The sequence below is a fragment of the Colletotrichum jinshuiense genome, chromosome 5 (assembly GCF_051148585.1).
Source record: "Colletotrichum jinshuiense chromosome 5, complete sequence".
NCBI classification, from domain to species: domain Eukaryota; kingdom Fungi; phylum Ascomycota; class Sordariomycetes; order Glomerellales; family Glomerellaceae; genus Colletotrichum; species Colletotrichum jinshuiense.
This window is the reverse complement of record NC_139312.1, coordinates 3,391,219-3,408,905: the sequence shown is the minus strand read 5'-3', so window position 1 is coordinate 3,408,905 and position 17,687 is coordinate 3,391,219. Positions and strand designations below refer to the sequence as shown.

The following is a 17,687-nucleotide window of genomic DNA, read 5'->3' as shown; positions in this document are numbered from 1 at the left end:
AAAAAAAAAGATTTCTCTCTACTAGGTTTAAGTATAAGTTATAAATATAATATAGGTATTATAAATTAATTACTTTTACTAAAGTTTTTAACTTCTAGTAAACTTACTAAAAGAGACCTTTATTTTAGTTTTTAAAAACTTAATATATATTATAAGTATTCTATAAAGTATATACTAGGTAAGTATTTAAAGTAAATTTAAATTAGACTTTAACGTTATATACTTATATAACTATTATATATAAACTTAATTTATTATATATATAGATTTATATTTCGTTAATTTATTATTATTATTTTAATTTTAATTTTAAATAGCTTTTACAATAAAAGTATACTTTAAAGTATTATTATAGTGCTAAGTAAAAAGCTAGTTAAATAATTTCTAGTATAAAGAAAATAATAAGTATTTAACTATAAAGATATTTATTATAACTAAATAACGAAAAAATAGTATATTTAGTAGTAGTTAATATTCTAGCCGTTAATAAGCAGTCTAGTATAGTTCACCTTATTTAAAAGTAAATTATAATATATATAGTCCTATAATAACAACTCTAGCTTATACTAAATCTTAGTATTTTAGTATAGTTAAAAATACTTAATAGTATAAAACTACTACTAGTTTAGATATTACTTGAACTGTTGTTAATTAATTGTAAATAGAGCTAGAGTAGTATATAGGTGTAGTACTAATAAAAGCCTTAGCTACTACCTTAACAGCAATAGGTTTATTAAACCTTTTACTAAGGTTATTAAAAACTTTATAGTGTAAGTTATACTTAATAGAGAGTATTTTCACCTAAAGTCCTCTAGAACCTTATAGAAAAGCTTAATATAAGTGTATATATATATAAAAGCTTAGTTAAAGCTAAACGTCTAGTCTATTCTTTATTATTAATCTTAAACTAATATAAGTAAAAGTAAATAATCTAAATTAGATAACTTTATAATATTATTAAGAAGTACTCTCTATAACTTATAGTATCTACTACAGCCTAACGATTAATATGCTTTATATACCGCCTATACAGATCTACTATTAATAGGTATAATTACTAAAAATCTTAGACTTTAGGCGGTAAATAAGGAGATATTATTTCTTAAGCTTTTAATAAATCTAAAGCTTAACGATGCTATTTTTAGCCTTAAGCTTCTAGCTAAAGATAATAATAGGAAAACAAGGCTGTTTATCTATATCTATAAAAATAGTATATAATAAATATATAAATTAATAATATTAATAATAAATAGCCTTTAAATATACTTATAAAATTATTTTAATAATGTAAATATTAATAGTTTATCTTTTAATTATAAATACTATTAATAAAACTTTTCTTTTATACTTATAGAAATTATAAAATAAATAAAGTTTAAACCTTTTAAACTTAGTAGTAAAGAGTATAGTTCTTTAAAGATATAAAAGTTAATATATCTTTATAGTTATAAAGAACTTATTTAAAATAAATAAAAAACCTATTTATTAAAATTATAAATCTTTAAATACTTAAATTATAATTTAAATTTTATAAACTTTAAATAGAAAATTAGTAGAAATAGTAGTATGTTAAAGTATAGAAGAAAATATTAGCTATATTATATTTATTATTTTTATTTAAATATAATAAAGATAATAAAATTAAAGTAATTAATTATATAAATGCTAATAATATAAATATATAGTAAGCAGTATATTATAGTAAGCGATATATATCTACTTAATTTTATACTTTTTACTTCTATAACATCTTTTCCCTATATATAACTAAAGATTCTTATTTAAATAAAAGTTATATTATTTTTATAATTAAAGCTATTAAAAAAACCTAAAACTATCTATATAAAAAGCTTTCTTTATCTATAATATCTCTAAAGTAATATTTTACTACTAATATATTAAATAACTATTATAATAAGAAATGTAATTAAAATTAATAAAAAGAACTATAATAAAAGAAACTATAATTCTTAAATAAGTTTTCAACCTAATTAATTAAAGATTTCTATTATAACTTAATAATATAATAAATATAGCTAATTACCTTCTTAATAAATATAATATAATATATATTAGATTATAATAAATAGAAAACTTTATATAATACTAATTATAATTAAAACCCTGTTTTTAATATAAAATTAACTATTAAAGAGTATTAACTAAAGATTTTATAATTATATAAATCTAGTTTATATAATTATAAAATATAATTATAAAATATAAAATATAAAATTATAATATTTATAATATTAATAAAACTTAATTCTTAATAAAAATACTATTATATATAAAGGTTATTATAACCTCTAACTATTATAAAAGGCTTTATATAAAGCAGCTTAGTAATTATAAATAGGTTTTTATTATTTAAGGTATATATATATAAATAGCTAGATACTACCTTTATATATTATTATAAAAAGTAAATACTACCTTTTTTTTAATATATAAATAGCTAATTTCTTATTAAATAATATATCTACTATAATAAAAATAAATAAACTATAAATAAAATTAGCTTAAATTAATTAAAATATTTTAATAAGTATATAAAGTTTTATATAAATAAAGTTTTTTAGCTTTTAATTTTTAATAGCTATAATAGTTATAAATCTACTAACTTTAATAATTACTATTAGAAATAAAATATTATTACTTTTTATATACCTTTTTATTTATTATATAAGCTTTAACCTTTTAATATTAATTATTTTAATCTACTAAAGGCTTTATATAATAAAGAAATTAAAAAGATAACATAAATATAGATGTTATATATGATTAAAGATAATTTTGTTTTATTTAATATAGCTTTTTTTACTTTAATAAATAAAATAAATATATAAATAGGTTTTTAAATAAGCTAGCTTTATACCTTTTACTCTTAAAGTTGTTATTTCTTATCTAGATTTTAAGCTAAAGATTAATATTATCTAAATTATAGCTAAATAGCTAAAGCTTTTAAGACCTAAAGATATTAATTATAATATATAAACCTATATAAAGCTTTATTTTACTTAAAAAGGATTTATTAATATTAAAACAGCTTACTAATACCTTTATATAAAATAGTTAACTTATAAGCTAAAGGTATTAGTAAGTTAATATATAGGTTAGTTCTTTTTTAAGCTAAAAACTATAAGCTTTATATATTAAATAAGATATTAAGTAAACGCTAAAAGGTAAAAAAAAACTAATTATATCTTAAAAAGTTACTTAATATAGCTAAAGTAGAAGTAAATTAGGTAGAAAAAGATATTATTAATACTTAAGGTGAAAATATATCTTAAGGAAGTACTTATATAAATATAAAAGAATTAAATAGGTAGTAATATAGTAATTATAAAAAGACTAAATATAATATATAAACTTACTAAGTAGTTTAAAAGACCTTTAAAAAAGAGTTTAATAAATAGTTTTAATTGGTTTTATATAATATAGCTTAATTAACTTCTATAAATAGTAGGAAGGTATTAAAAGGTGTATTACTTACTATATATATATATATATATATATATATATATTATATAAATAAATAATATTAATTAATTATTTATTTTTATTTAATAGCTAAAACTTTAACTTTACTTTAAGTTGTTTATTTACATTTTAATACTTTATATTTTAAGTTAAACTTATTTAATATTATATTTTATAAACTATTTTTATAATATTATTAATAGTTAGTTAAAAAGCTACTATTACTTATAGTTATTTAAACTACATAATCTATATTTATATTATTATAAATTTTAATACTTATTTTATATTAAAATATATTATATATTATAAATATATAAAGTAGAAAACACTAAATATTTAATATTATTTAAAATATATATTAAAATAATAATATAGTAAGTAATTTAGTCTATTAGTAAAGTAAAGTTTATAAATATTAATATATTTATTTATAATTTATTCTTAAATATTTACTTTTTTAAAGTATAGTAATATAAAGATTATATTAATAGCTTTAGTTTAAATTTAGTATTAAATATATATCTACTTATAGTATACTTATATTATACTATATATTTCTATTACTTTTAACACTGTAAGTGTAAGTTGGCTGTACTAGTTACTAAACCTCTATTACACTGATTTGAAATTTAAAATCTATATGTTAATCTTTATACCGCTATGTCACTGTAGTGCTCTGTTACTGAAAACGTCAAGAACAAATAACAGGGGCTATGCCACGCAGTCTGTCGAAGCGTCAAAACGTTTACATGCTAGTGCGGTAATTACAGATGGTCAAAGTAGGGTACCCCTGTCTTATGTAATTGTGCTTCGCTGAGCACGGAGCCGCAGAAGTGTCTCGCCACGACGTCGCATCGGCCGTCAATTAGGGGGGCGTCGGTTAGCGTGGCGTAGCGGGAGAATAGTTCCAGCGACAGACACACGGCGCCGCACCGTAGCAAGCAACCCCCCCTTCCACCCCCTGGATCGAACCGGTACTGCATGTAGCCGTAACACATCCAATGCGGCGGAAGTGGCAGTGGGCTCGTTCTGGTTGATCAGGTCGACGTCTCTGGCTAGACCTGGGTTCCCTTATCACGCGAAGGTGCACAGGATGCCCTCACCTCACTCCAGCATATCGGCCACCTCCTCGAACGCAGGCACGTCGCAGCAGCAGCAATACCACCACCAGGACCCCAAGGACCATCACCAGTCCCGTCAGTCGTCACAGCAGCAGCAGCAGCCTTACTATAAGCAGCACAGACTATCAAGGTCGTTCCCCTCGTCGACAAGCCACTTGACAGCCCCTCGCTACCCTCCCGGGACACGCTCCGACCGACCGCAGGCTCCGGTCTCATCTTCGCTTGGTTCTCGTCTCGACCCGGGCACGTCCTTTTCGCGAAAGACCCCGTCACCTCTCCCTCGAACCTCCTCGCTTCTCCCACCCCCGCTACTTGCCTCCAAATCCTCGACGGCCCAACCCGATGTCGTGAATCTAGAAAGCGGTATCTTAAACCCCGTTTTCGGCTCCGAATCCTCGTTACTCCTAAGACCTTCCACCTCGCACTCGCGGTCGAGTAGCGCCGGCTTGTCGAGCGAGGGGATACGAAACCTTAATCGCTGGTCTGCCTCGACCACGTCGAGTCGAGCATCAGGCCCGAACAACCGCGCACTTAGCTCTCATGCGCGTCGCATAAGTATTGATGCTTCCGCGTTACTCGCGCCCAATAGCACATATTCAACGAAGCAATCGCCCCAGAGCCTGCCGAGAAACAGGCGACGGTCCAATTCCAGCGAGGCTTCCTGGGGGACGTTCAGCGGTGGTAGCAAGTTGCGCGGGTACTCACCTTCAGCGCCAACCCGGGCTGGAAGTCTATCGACCGATTTTGCGGCGTATCCCTTGGATTTCGCAGCCTCCGCATTCAATAACAAATCATCATCCTCTTCAAACGGCTTGAGTGCGCCCCAAGGCGCGTCTCAAGCGTTCAAGAGCGGTTACATAGCTGAGCATAACCAATCCTGGGATGCATTCTCCGGCCAGGGCCGGAGAGGATCAGCTGAACCGGGCTCACAGCAGCCCTTTCGCGCAAAAATGCCATACGATCGCAATGGGGAGGCCTATGACACGAGAGGCCATTCCCGCAACTGGTCACAGGCCGCCAAAGGGAGCACTGATACCACTGCGTCCTCGCGGGGTAGGGACAGAGGCAATAAGCCACCATCCCAAAAGGCCATGCTTTCGCGGGCGCTACAAAAAGCAAACACTGCGGTTCAGTTAGACAATGCACAGAACTTCGAAGGTGCAAGGCAGTCGTATGCCGAAGCATGCGAGCTTTTACACCAGGTATTGGCTAGGACATCGACTGACGAAGACAGACGAAAGCTCGAGGCAATTGTGAGTCAGCAGTAGCATCTAAAGAAATCGTTTCCAGCTGACCAAATACCAGCGTCGAACGTACACTAGCCGCATTGAGGAACTGGATCAGATGGCTCCTATCCAGCAATTGCCAGAAGGAAAGGCACTACCGGCGAGACCTGAAAGCTTGGGACTACGCTTGAATCCCAGCTTGCAATTTAATGATGACGACGTCTTGGAGGAACCTGGCAGCCTAGAAACTGCGACCCTGACTAGAATTCTCAAAGAGGGACGCCGGGGATCATCGAACTATGGTGGCTCTGGTCTGCCCATTTCACGAACGCAAGGCATTGGAGAACCGCTCAGAAGTTCGTCCGCCAGGCTTCCAGAGCAATACCCACTTCAGTCCTCATTCTCGAGATCACAGCTTCGAGAACGTACATCGGACGACCACCTTATTTTCCAAATACCAACAGACGATGCATATATGCCTCCGCCACTCTCACCGCATCGTTCTTCCTCTCCTAAGCTTGATGGGCGAGGTAGTCCAGATGGGCCTACCAGGTCGGACTTTTCCCATGCCTCTACACGAGCTAGCCAGAGTCCTCGACACATTCGCGACTCAAGCCGTGAGTCAAACTCATGGTTAGATCCTATTGATGAGTCGGGAGGTTCGACAGCCTCCTCTATTCATTCTCGGTCATCATCCATGAACGTGAGGCGAAAGCACATCCGCGCCACTAGTGGCGCTACGGAAGCTGAATTCGATGCGGCATTGGATGCAGCAGTTGAAGCAGCTTACGACGACGGCTATGACCCCATGGGGCTTTCCGACCCCGAAACATTCGGGTCAGATGACCCAGTTGTAGCAAAGGCCCTGCGGAAGGTAGAATTGGCCAAAGAGCGTGTCCGGCAAACGGAGAGAGAGGCCTTTGAGCAAGCAAATGAGAGAGAACGACGAATACAAGCCCAAACGGAACAACAGTTCGACACAGATGCTGTGCAAGAAGATTTCTACGACGACGGATCTTCTGATGAAGAGGAGCGCATCTTGGAGGAAATGACCCGTGGCTACTCGATTGATGAGCTTGCATTTAATCTAGCATCTCGTCAAGCCGCAGCTAGGAATTCGGGCTCCAGTGACCTAGGTCAGCCTCCCTGGCATGCGCCTGTAACATCAACGAACGCAACAAGTGGTGATTTATCCATATCGCCAACTGATCCCGCTTCCACATCTAACTTCCCTGGAGCTGGAAGTCCAATAGCCCCGCCTCCAGTTCACTCCTTACCGGAGTTACCGGTTAAATCGTCATTCTCAGGGGCGGCCTCCGGGCTCGGGCAGACTGTGCGGAGTAGGCGAATGTCTGGGCAAAACCCCAAACAACTAAAGATCGAGACTACTAAGCTCTCAAAGTTCGGCGACCCTGGGCGGCGATATAGTGTTGCTCAAGCGTCGGGCGTCATTCAAGGGGTGGACTTTGATACCCCTGATCTAAGTGGTCCATCCGACGTGAACCGGTCGATGGATAGGCCGTACTCCCCCCCGGAGGGCATAAGTCCAACTCAGGCAGTGCCTCCCACACCCCCTCTTGGCCATTCGAGAAGCCAGGATAGTGAAGACTTTACGGGGAGTCATTCAGGCTCACCATCCTTCCGCCCCCCTCTAAGGAAGAACTTTTCGTCTTCGAGTCTAAGAAGCATGAAGACCCGCAACATGTCGTTATCTAACTTGGACGATGCCTCTGACATGTCTCCCGGTACTCCATTAAGCACTGGTTTTGGGCTTAATGGTAGACACCCTGCGATGCCAACATTGCCGACACCATTGACGGCGGCATTCAGGGATAAATTCACGTCAGGCTCTGCCGGCGGTCTCTATCTCTTTGATGACACTCTTCATTCCCCGCAAAGTCCAGGATCGCCAAACCCGCTTCAACCTGATGCCCCAGTTCCTTTGGAGCCGTGTCCAACAGACTACATGCTGAGGCCATTTTGGCTAATGCGATGCCTTTACCAAACGCTTGCCCACCCCCGAGGAGGCTACTTGAGCAACAAGCTATTTGTCCCAAGAGATGTATGGAAGGTGAAAGGCGTCAAAATACGGAATGTGGAGGATAAGGTAGCGACGTGTGACTATCTTACGGCAGCGCTCCTTAAGCTGGCCAGAGTCGACACCTGCGATGCCGATGCCGTGCTCGAGGAGATGCAGGCTTTGGAGGGCGTTTTGGAACAAGTGCAGGCTGGGTTGACCCGAAAACTGGGGACCGATGTCGGCGTTCAAAACTCCAACATGTTGTTTCGGGATGCTTCGAACTCAGCCGAGATCGAAGCAGCAATCAGCGTGCCACGCTCCGCAAGTGTTTCAGGCAAATCATCATCTTTTTCGTGGCGGAGACTGAGGTCCAAGAATTCAGCAGCAGGGTTGAATAATTCTTTCAATGCCAAAGGTAATGGGCTAGAAAACGGCAAGGAATCACCGGGTTTGGAGACTTTGCCTATGACGGATAACCCAACAAGCCGCCCGACGAAGCGAGACCCGAGCAATACGCAATTTACTGGGCCAAACGCGAGCTATATGGGGTCGCTGGCCCGATTATTTGATGCTGCTCAGACAATTGGTAGGGTTCCCGCCATGTTATTCTGCATCTACTCTCATAAGCAGTGTTTGTTTACTGACACAACTTTCAGACCAAATCGCCCGTCAAGTTGAGGATCCTGGACTCAGGCATGCAGATAAGACACAAGTTGGTCTTGAACTGTGTACTCGACATGCGGCAGAATTCTTCGGCTTCTTCATCTGCCGATTTGTGTTATCCGACCTGAGCGTGTTATTGGACAAGTTCATCAAAAGGGGGAGCGAATGGGTTCTTGCATGAGGTGACGAAGATTAAGCTGCGATACGAAATATTCACACATGATATGTTATTGGCAACATGGATTGAAAGTTTAGCAAAGCGGCTGTACGAAATACATTACTGCGTGTAATCAACGGTGACGGATTGAGGGAGTAGACGAAGTGGCGATTGCCGGGGCGGCGAGCAGAAAGCCGAAAGAAAGGTTGCGGAGTGCGAGGTGCTCCCAGTATGTTGCTTATCTTGCACTACCTGTCTCTGAAGACTCTGTGCGCGAGGTTGGGAAATGTGAGCCAAAGATGACGCCCTGCTGCTCCCACAACCACGCCTTGCAGACAAAGCTAGGGTTGAGATGGCCTTCACAGGGGCTGAGTCCACTAAAGATACCACAAGATATATAAATTTTGAAATGCAATTGATCAGAGAACTGAATTAGTACAGCAGTACTGGCTGCCGTTGAATATGCGAATCATAAGTCTGCGAACATGTTTGTACAAACACGATACCACCTCGATTCACCGAGGCCTGTTACGGTGAGTTCTTGTCGGTGGCAGGTACTGACCAACCAGAGGCACAGGCGGATCTGATTAGGATCCACATGAGCTCAGCGCCATCTAGTGGAAAAAGACGTTCACCTAAACCATTATTAGCATACGACTGACTACCTCTGGTCTCTTTTTTCGTTGGGATATTCGAACCAACGAGTTTGAGTCAGCTCAATGCTAACAAATACACCTTGATGCGCGGCCCCCAAGCGACGAGCGTGCGCTTTATGCGGGACCGGTTGGTCGGTATTCCACGCCATTTGCGACATCATCAGTCATCTAGTCGCACTTTTCTCGCCCGCAGAAGCGTCTTTGCTGCCCAACTGCAACAACCCCGAACGCCGATATGGAATCACAGCCATGCCCGGAGTTTTCACTGTAGTACACATAGCTGCGCGAAATCTACGGCACCCTCGCGTTCGGCCCTGGAGGAACGAATTCTTTCTATTCCCATCGAACGATACCGCAATTTCTGTATCGTAGCCCATATCGACCATGGCAAGAGTACACTTAGCGATCGCCTACTGGAGATTACAGGCACTATCTCCGCCAGTGATGCAAACAAACAGATTCTCGTAAGTTGGTACCCGGTGTTGTGCTGTCACTTGGAGCGCTGTGAAGGTCAAGCAGCTGATTCCTCCAACTCTACAGGACAAGCTAGATGTTGAGCGTGAACGAGGCATTACCGTCAAGGCTCAGACCTGCACTATGATATACAACTACAAGGGCGAGGACTACTTGCTGCACCTGGTCGATACCCCCGGCCATGTCGACTTCCGGGCCGAAGTAACGCGGTCCTACGCCAGCTGTGGTGGTGCTCTGTTACTAGTGGACGCCAGCCAAGGCATCCAGGCTCAAACAGTCTCCAACTTCCATTTGGCCTTCGCCCAGGACCTAGCCCTCATTCCTGTCGTTAACAAGATTGATATGCCTTCTGCTGATGTGCCGCGGGTTCTTGAACAGATGCACGCGTCGTTTGAGCTAGAGCCTTCTTCGGCTGTCCTCGTGTCAGCCAAAACGGGCAAGAATGTCGCCAACATCCTACCTGCTGTTGTGGAGCAGATACCCCATCCTGTTGGCGAAATTTCCAAACCCTTGCGGATATTGCTGGTTGATTCGTGGTATGACAATTTCAGGGGCGTCATCCTTCTCGTGCGCGTTTTTGATGGCCAGGTCAAGGCCGGTGACAACCTCATCTCATTCGCCACTGGCCATAAATACACTGTTGGCGAGGTTGGTATACAATATCCCAACGCAGTCCCACAAAGCGTTATCCGGGCTGGACAGGTGGGCTACATTTACTTCAACCCTGGCATGAAGCGCATCCAAGATGCGAAACTTGGCGATACCTTCACTACCGTTGGATCAGAGGACATTGTTCAGCCATATCCTGGTTTCGAGGAACCAAAGCCAATGGTTTTCGTCGCAGCATTTCCCACTGATCAGAGCGACTACACCCGCCTTGCAGACAGTATAAGCCAGCTAGTACTCAACGACAGGAGCGTGACCTTGCAAAAGGACTATTCTGAGGCACTAGGAGCGGGCTGGCGGTTAGGCTTCCTTGGTAGCTTGCACTGCTCTGTTTTTCAGGATCGGCTGAAGCAGGAACACGGCGCCAGCATCATAATTACGGACCCAACCGTACCGACCAAAGTCGAATGGGCCGATGGATCTGAGACCATATATCAGAACCCAGCTGAGTTCCCCAGTCAGGATGAACATAGGATGCGTGGTGCGATTGTCTCCGAGCCGTACGTCTTTGGATTTCTCTGCCTGCCTTTTGTTTCTTGTCATGTTACTGACTTGGCCAGGTTTGTAACTGCCACAATGACTCTACCAGAAGAGTATCTCGGTCGCGTCATAGAGCTATGCGAGAGTGTGCGTGGCGAGCAGAAAGGCCTTGAGTTCTTCCACGCAACACAGGTTATTCTAAAGTATGACATACCTGCAGCACAGCTCGTTGACGACCTTTTTGGTAAATTGAAAGGCGCCACGTACGTAACTGTCCTTAATATCGATTAGGACTTTGCACTGACAATTAATGCAGAAAGGGATACGCAACATTAGACTATGAAGAGGCCGGTTGGCGAGCCAGTCAGCTGACGAAGCTGCAACTTCTTGTCAACAAACAACCTGTCGATGCTATTTGCCGCGTAATCCATACCTCCCAGGCTGAGCGTCTTGGCAGACAATGGGTTACAAAGTTCAAGGAACATGTCGACCGACAAATGTTTGGTAAGTATAGCCTTAATGCACACTGCCACTTACATGACGGTGTACTAATACGATGTTCTCACAGAGGTTGTCATCCAGGCCGTAGCGGGAAAACGTATTGTTGCCCGTGAGACCATTAAGCCGTTCCGAAAGGACGTGCTCGCCAAGTTACATGCTGCCGACATTACGCGCCGAAAAAAGTTGCTGGAGAAACAGAAAGCCGGTCGGAAACGCCTCCGTGCCGTTGGCAATGTTATCATTGATCAGTCCGCCTTTCAGAGCTTTCTTTCAAGATGATAGAAATCTCACCACCTGGGCACTGCTGGGATGTTTGATTCCAGATGTCTTGGTGCATTGTAGCGCAGACAGGAGGAATTTACTTGTGCAAGCCCAAACGCCCTGATGTAAAACAATTTATAATACCCCCAAAAGATGCTGTATCAATAGCTACGAGCTTCATTAAATTGTCATATCGTTATCACTATTTGCTCTATTGGTGGTCACTATGCGCGAGATTGATCTGGCATTTTACGCATCAAACACAGTCCCTCCAGGCCCAAGGGACAGGGCGGTGGAGAGTGATTAAGACTGGAAACCGGTCGATATGGTGAGACCGTTGAAGTGACTGTGGAGCTATTTGCAATGCATTCGCAGTGCTAAATAATGATGCTTGACTCTCATCGCCTTTGACTGGAACGTCACGGGGGAGCAGAGGGAAGGTTACACAGGCTGCTTGGCTAGAAAGAGGCCAACAACTGAAATACACAAGTCTGTATCGGTATACTTCAGCTACTGAAACTGCCTTCTGGGAGAGCCTCAGGGACTGGCAGATCCGAGCCGATAACCACAGGATCCTTCCACGACTTGCCAAGTCCGCCGCTGAGCGTTGATTCAAGCTGCCTCAGTTTGGTCAGTTGATTAGACTCTTCGACGTTGTCCAGCTCAAAAATTCTATAGTCGCCATTGAAAAACCAGTAGCCCGTCACGCCAAGGCGCAAGAATCCAGAGTGGGAAACGACGAATACGAGCTTCTCCCTTCGATCACTGATGCTTTTAACACCCGATTGAGCCCTCCCCACTATAGCTTCTCTCGTGAAGGCATACTTGGAACCAACAGGAGACGTCTTATCGGGATACACAGGGTCCACCGTAGAGAAGTCAACGCTGGGAAATTCTGCCTTTAGTTCGGCGATGGTGCTGCCCGTGTCGCATGGCTTCGCTGAATTTTCTGATAAAGGTTAGCGGCATGGCCGGAACTTCTAGTCTTTTATCGACCGGTTCGCAACCCAAGGGTTGATACCTTGCCAGCGAGCATCTGCCTGGATCCGCACTCCCTTTTCAATGAGCCAGTCAAGTGAGAGGAGAGCCGTCTGGATTGTCCGCCTCATTGGGCTGACGATAATAACGGCATCCGACTCGTCGGCGAAGCGCTGCAAAAGGTTCTCCCTCAGCTCCCGGCACTGCTCTAGACCCAAAGAAGACAGATCAGGGTCGTGAATGCTCCAGTCCTGTGCTGAGAAGTCAGGATACGACAGGTCCGTGAATGAGTTGGGTGGGATGACTTATGATCGACGTTATGCAGCGCTTGGGCATGCCGAATGAGCACTACGCCCTGCGGCATTGCGACGGTTGAGTGGAACTGGCGCAATTTTGGTACCAATGAATCTCAGCTCCTTCAAGATATATGCCATTAATAAGAAACCTCTAAGAAATGTCGAAGGATGTGAAGTTACGACGAAAGACTACTTTGATAGTCACATATTAATGAGGTGCAGCACGGCATGATACTTACTATTCGTTGGCGACCGGTAGATGCGGTGATAACTCCGAAAACGGCAACTCTCTAACCAAGTCAATATCCGATACTGTGTGAAAGTACCTTTAAGCGCATTTTACCACTTCATACATGAATAAACCGAGTATGTGCTTCCACAGACAGGTACCTACCTCACCACGCTGCACTAAGGTAGGTACCTTAATCACAAGAAGTGGGCCTCGGGTTGCTGAGCTGCATGTGCAAGGCAAGCGTGACGTGAGAGCTCCAGCAAGTACTTCGTACCTGAGACAGCCTTGTCAAAATATCAAGCCAGGCCATTGTCGCAAGGCCACAATTAGCCAACATCTTCTTCGGGACTACAGTTACGAGTATGTCGGATGTCAGTGAATTGTTCAAGGTGAGTCTAACCTCAAAAATGTGGTCGCTTTGTCTTGCTGACCTAGAGCCAAAGGCTGGCAGTGCTGGGAAGAGGAAGCTTGACGCAGTACGAGATCCCAGTGAGTTTATATTCTCTTGGTCTAGCATGATTTTGGCGTTGCCTGAGACCAAAATTAACAAATAATTAGATGAGATATACAAGTCAGCTAGACTGAGCGCAGCTGATGCCACCAGCCGGCACGCGGGCGCAGAAGACGCAGCAGACGTCAACGACGACGATGACGTCGCAGCTGGACCGATATTCCAACCCGAAGATGGCGAGACCGACGAATATGGACCCGAAATGCCTCCCGATGACGAAGAGGGTCGCTTCTTTGGTGGAGGGATTACAAAACAAGAGTCCGAAATCCTGGACTATGTAGACGGCCGTGGCGAAGAAACTGCAGCCCCCGAGAAGATTGACGCTGGTTGGGTTCGGAAAACGGCGCTGAACTTCGAAAAGCGTATCACAAAAAATGCTGAGCTACGCGCCAAATTCACCAACGACCCCCAAAAGTTTATTGAGAGCGAGGCAGATCTCGACGCCGCCATCAAAGATCTTTCCATCCTGGCGGAACACCCAGAGTTATACCCCCAATTCGTCAAACTAGGATGTGTTGATAGCCTTGTCGGCTTGTTGGCCCACGAAAATACGGATATAGCCATCGACGCTGTTGAGATTATTGGCGAGCTCATCGACGAGGATGTAAACGCCGCAGATGAAGATTGGGACTCTCTGGTGGATGCGCTTCTTAATGCAGACTTGATCGGTCTGCTCGTCTCTAACTTCTCTCGCCTGAATGAGGAGGACGAATCTGACCGCAGCGGCGTATACCACGCCCTTAGCGTCATAGAAAATCTGCTTTCGAAGACGGCCAACGCTGAGAAAGTCGGACAGGACACGACTTTAATCAAATGGCTCTTGAAAAGAGCGCAGCGCAAAGAATCACCAGTGTCCCAAAACAAACAGTATTCCACGGAGCTTCTGGACATCATTGCGAATGCGTCTTCGTCGACACGGCGGAGGTTAGCCGAACTGGATGCCGTTGACGTCCTGCTTCAACTTGTGTCAGCGTATCGCAAACGTGACCCTGAGAAAGGGGGCGAGGAGGAAGAGTACATGGAGAACCTCTTCAATGCCCTCGTTTGCATTGTGGATGAGCCAGAAGGGAAAATTAAGTTTCTTGAGGCCGAAGGAATCGAACTGTGTCTGATCATGCTCAGAGAAGGTAAGATGAGCAAGCAGCCAGCAATGCGGCTTCTCGTGCATAGTGTCAATGATGACATGAGCGGGGAGCTCTGCCGAAAGGTTGTAGATGCTGGCGGGTTGAAGGTGCTCTTCTCCTTGTTTAAGAAGACGACACACCACCACCGGGTGGTTTCAGAGAGTCTTTTCGACATATTCAGGTCATTGCTACGATTCCTACCTGCTGACTCTGCGGAGCGGATCCGGACATTGGCCAAATTTGTGGAAAAGGACTACGAGAAGCTGGCCCGGCTCTACGACTGCAGAAGAATGTACAAGACGATGCTTGATGCGCAGGACAAGAAGATCCAGCAGGAGCGAATTGGCATGAGTGCCGAAGATGCTGAGCTCGCAGAAGGCGACTGGTTTCTGAGGAGGATTGACGAAGGCCTTTACAGCGCCTGGAATATTGATGTCACCCTAGCATGGCTAATTGCCGAGGATGCTGGTGCGAAAAGGAGGATACTGAAGCTATTGGCCGCAGACGGTAAAGACCTGGCGGCAATTAAGGCAACACTGCAGGAGTACCGGGATGACCTCGATCTTGACAAACCCGAGCATAAAGACTTGGCAGATATGCTCGCGACACTGATGGACTTTCTATGCTAGAGCATATGAGTAAAAGGGCAGTTTAGCTAGGTAAAATTCTACTACTGCTACTTGATGAACGCAAGGTGCATCTCTCCGAAGCCTTGGGATTGCCAGCTAAAGCCATCGTCGCATCGGTCTACCTACCGACTTTCTTTGGATTGTACCAATCTAATACGTGCGTTTGCAATCCCATGTAAGGCCAAGGCTATCAACTTCGTGTGTGCTCTGAATAGCGTAGTCGACCCTCTCGCTCGTCAATATGTGTCGATGCCACGCGGCAGATTATTGTTCGTTTATGCGGCGCTTGGCGGCACGGGCTTAACCTCGAAAACGGCCTTCAGGAGGTCTGAGACGACCTTGTCTTGGCTCTTCTTCCCGGCATCCTTAATTTCTTTGATCTTTGCCTCGGCTTCCTTGTCTGCTTCGTCTTCGGCCTGCTTGTTTCCTTGGGAGTGCTGAGAAGACCGTCAGTACATCGTTCGATTTACCGCTATATCCAATCTTGTGGTTATACCTCAGATTCGAACTTCTTAAACTCGCCCTCCTTGGAATTGCGATACGCCTCAATCTCCTTCTTGGCCTCGTCACGGGCCTCCTTCACCCGCTTCGTACGGACTTGTATGGCACGACATAAGTACAAGGCAATATCAATTTCGACTGAACTGGGTACCTACACTCTCGGGCTGTATTTGGTTTGTTAGTGTTGCGAGCGAACATATTCACTGGACTCAACGCACCTTTCTGAACAATCTTGGAGGCTTCCCTTTCCGCCTGCATCGCCCATGTTAACAACAACGCCCGAACCCAGCGACATGACGGAATACACGTACGTCCAGAAGGGTCTGGATACCCGCCGAGTTCTGAGCCGACTACAAAGCATCGAGGTCAGTATGCTGCCGGCTTAAGGAATGACGTCCGTCGCTGTGGGCATCTATCCTCACCATTGTAGGGGATCGTCGCAGGCGACGCTGACGAGCGAGCTGTAGAAACCGACGTAGGGCAAGTAGAGGGATAGTCGAGTAATCAGCCGTCGAACGTCGTACCGAAGCGAGGCGAATGAGAGAGAGATGTTGATAGCTGTAGTTGTCGACAAGCACTACGGTAGTGATGGGAGGATGAGGTGCGCCGGCTGTAGCACGTAGATACGTAAGGCGGCAAGGTGGTGGTAGCTAAGGTCACAGTGCACCGCCGCAAAGCACCAAGCACTGTACCCTCAATGAGGTGAGGTATCTCTAGTACACCCTGCAGTCAAGTGGAGAAGGATGCCAATGGACCCACATAATGTATGTGTGCTCTTTCATGGCGCAGTCAGGCTATGCAACTAACCATAATGCATAAGTAGAACCAGAGCTTCATGCAGGACCTCCCTCAGCATGTCAGGCACTCGAAGTACTGCGGCACCCAACCTATCAAACCGCCGCAGATGCTCTCGGGACGAGGCTCAAATCCCGATATAAGACCACTTCCACCAGAAATTCAACAAAAATATTGGACGATTTACTGCCTTCATCCGCTACCCGACAGGCCAATTGACGTCCACAATCATGTCCAAGGCGTCCAAAATCACCTTGGCGGCGACGTCTCTTTTTGCCGCCAGTACCATCGTCATCGTCCACTTCCAGCAAAAATTCGAGAAAGAGGCATGTAACTACCCAGATAAGGCCGCAGGTATATGCGGTTCGGTAGATCAATATAGGGAAACATAGCTGAGCAGAGACCTAACACAGGCCATGCACCAAGGCGTCGTGCGAGATATCGAAATGCAACGCATCAAGCGAGAGCGCCAACTTGACTTCGATATGCAGCGAGCCCTCGAGGAAGAGTACAAGCGAGACCAGACCGTCCGCGATGCAACAACATCTGGCCCCCCTGGTGGTGGTGGTGGTAGTAGCACCCCGCTGCCAAACCGGTAGAGCCAAACCGTACGAGGTATACCTTGTTTTGTCCCAAGCAATGGCAGCGGCTGGTAGCCAGTCGCATACCAAAAATATTGGAGAAAAGATTGGGTGTTGCCTGGTCTCCGGGATATGAGAACATCAGGGAAGGATAGAGGGTATACCCTAGCCATTCGGCCCATACCAGACGTTAAGGAACTGAAGATTCTGACTGCCGGTGGCTTCGATCTATACCGCTGTCGCCGTGTTGCCACGTCACTAACCAAAGGCAAAGTACATACGCAGGTTGCAGTTGGGCAGTGGCCGTCGTGACTGAAGTTATTCGAGTC

At 43.3% G+C, this 17,687-nt stretch overlaps 6 protein-coding genes across 6 annotated transcripts; 4 read left to right on the top strand and 2 right to left on the bottom strand.

Annotated features, from left to right (window-relative positions):
- Positions 1–4,579: 4,579 nt before the first annotated feature.
- Positions 4,580–8,697, top strand: EsH8_V_000846 (uncharacterized protein; the record flags this gene model as incomplete). Its single annotated transcript, XM_083273362.1, has 3 exons — positions 4,580–5,860; positions 5,913–8,439; positions 8,510–8,697. 3 exons carry the CDS (start codon positions 4,580–4,582, stop codon positions 8,695–8,697), a joined length of 3,996 nt encoding a protein of 1,331 aa, XP_083126077.1.
- A 715-nt stretch (positions 8,698–9,412) lies between these two features.
- Positions 9,413–11,729, top strand: EsH8_V_000845 (elongation factor 4; the record flags this gene model as incomplete). Its single annotated transcript, XM_083273361.1, has 4 exons — positions 9,413–9,793; positions 9,870–11,212; positions 11,266–11,453; positions 11,518–11,729. 4 exons carry the CDS (start codon positions 9,413–9,415, stop codon positions 11,727–11,729), a joined length of 2,124 nt encoding a protein of 707 aa, XP_083126076.1.
- A 488-nt stretch (positions 11,730–12,217) lies between these two features.
- On the bottom strand, positions 12,218–13,053 carry EsH8_V_000844 (histidine phosphatase family protein; the record flags this gene model as incomplete). Its single annotated transcript, XM_083273360.1, has 3 exons — positions 12,218–12,660; positions 12,733–12,940; positions 13,006–13,053. 3 exons carry the CDS (start codon positions 13,051–13,053, stop codon positions 12,218–12,220), a joined length of 699 nt encoding a protein of 232 aa, XP_083126075.1.
- Positions 13,054–13,624: 571 nt separating this feature from the next.
- EsH8_V_000843 (Catenin-beta-like protein) lies at positions 13,625–15,481 on the top strand (the record flags this gene model as incomplete). The annotated part of the gene is made up of 2 exons (XM_083273359.1): positions 13,625–13,706; positions 13,776–15,481. The coding sequence occupies 2 exons, from the start codon at positions 13,625–13,627 to the stop codon at positions 15,479–15,481; spliced, it is 1,788 nt and encodes a 595-aa protein (XP_083126074.1).
- A 275-nt stretch (positions 15,482–15,756) lies between these two features.
- On the bottom strand, positions 15,757–16,407 carry EsH8_V_000842 (H(+)-transporting V1 sector ATPase subunit G; the record flags this gene model as incomplete). The annotated part of the gene is made up of 5 exons (XM_083273358.1): positions 15,757–15,918; positions 15,978–16,078; positions 16,192–16,234; positions 16,294–16,332; positions 16,405–16,407. 5 exons carry the CDS (start codon positions 16,405–16,407, stop codon positions 15,757–15,759), a joined length of 348 nt encoding a protein of 115 aa, XP_083126073.1.
- A 600-nt stretch (positions 16,408–17,007) lies between these two features.
- EsH8_V_000841 (protein PET117) lies at positions 17,008–17,376 on the top strand (the record flags this gene model as incomplete). Its single annotated transcript, XM_083273357.1, has 2 exons — positions 17,008–17,131; positions 17,204–17,376. 2 exons carry the CDS (start codon positions 17,008–17,010, stop codon positions 17,374–17,376), a joined length of 297 nt encoding a protein of 98 aa, XP_083126072.1.
- Between the last annotated feature and the right edge of the window lie 311 nt (positions 17,377–17,687).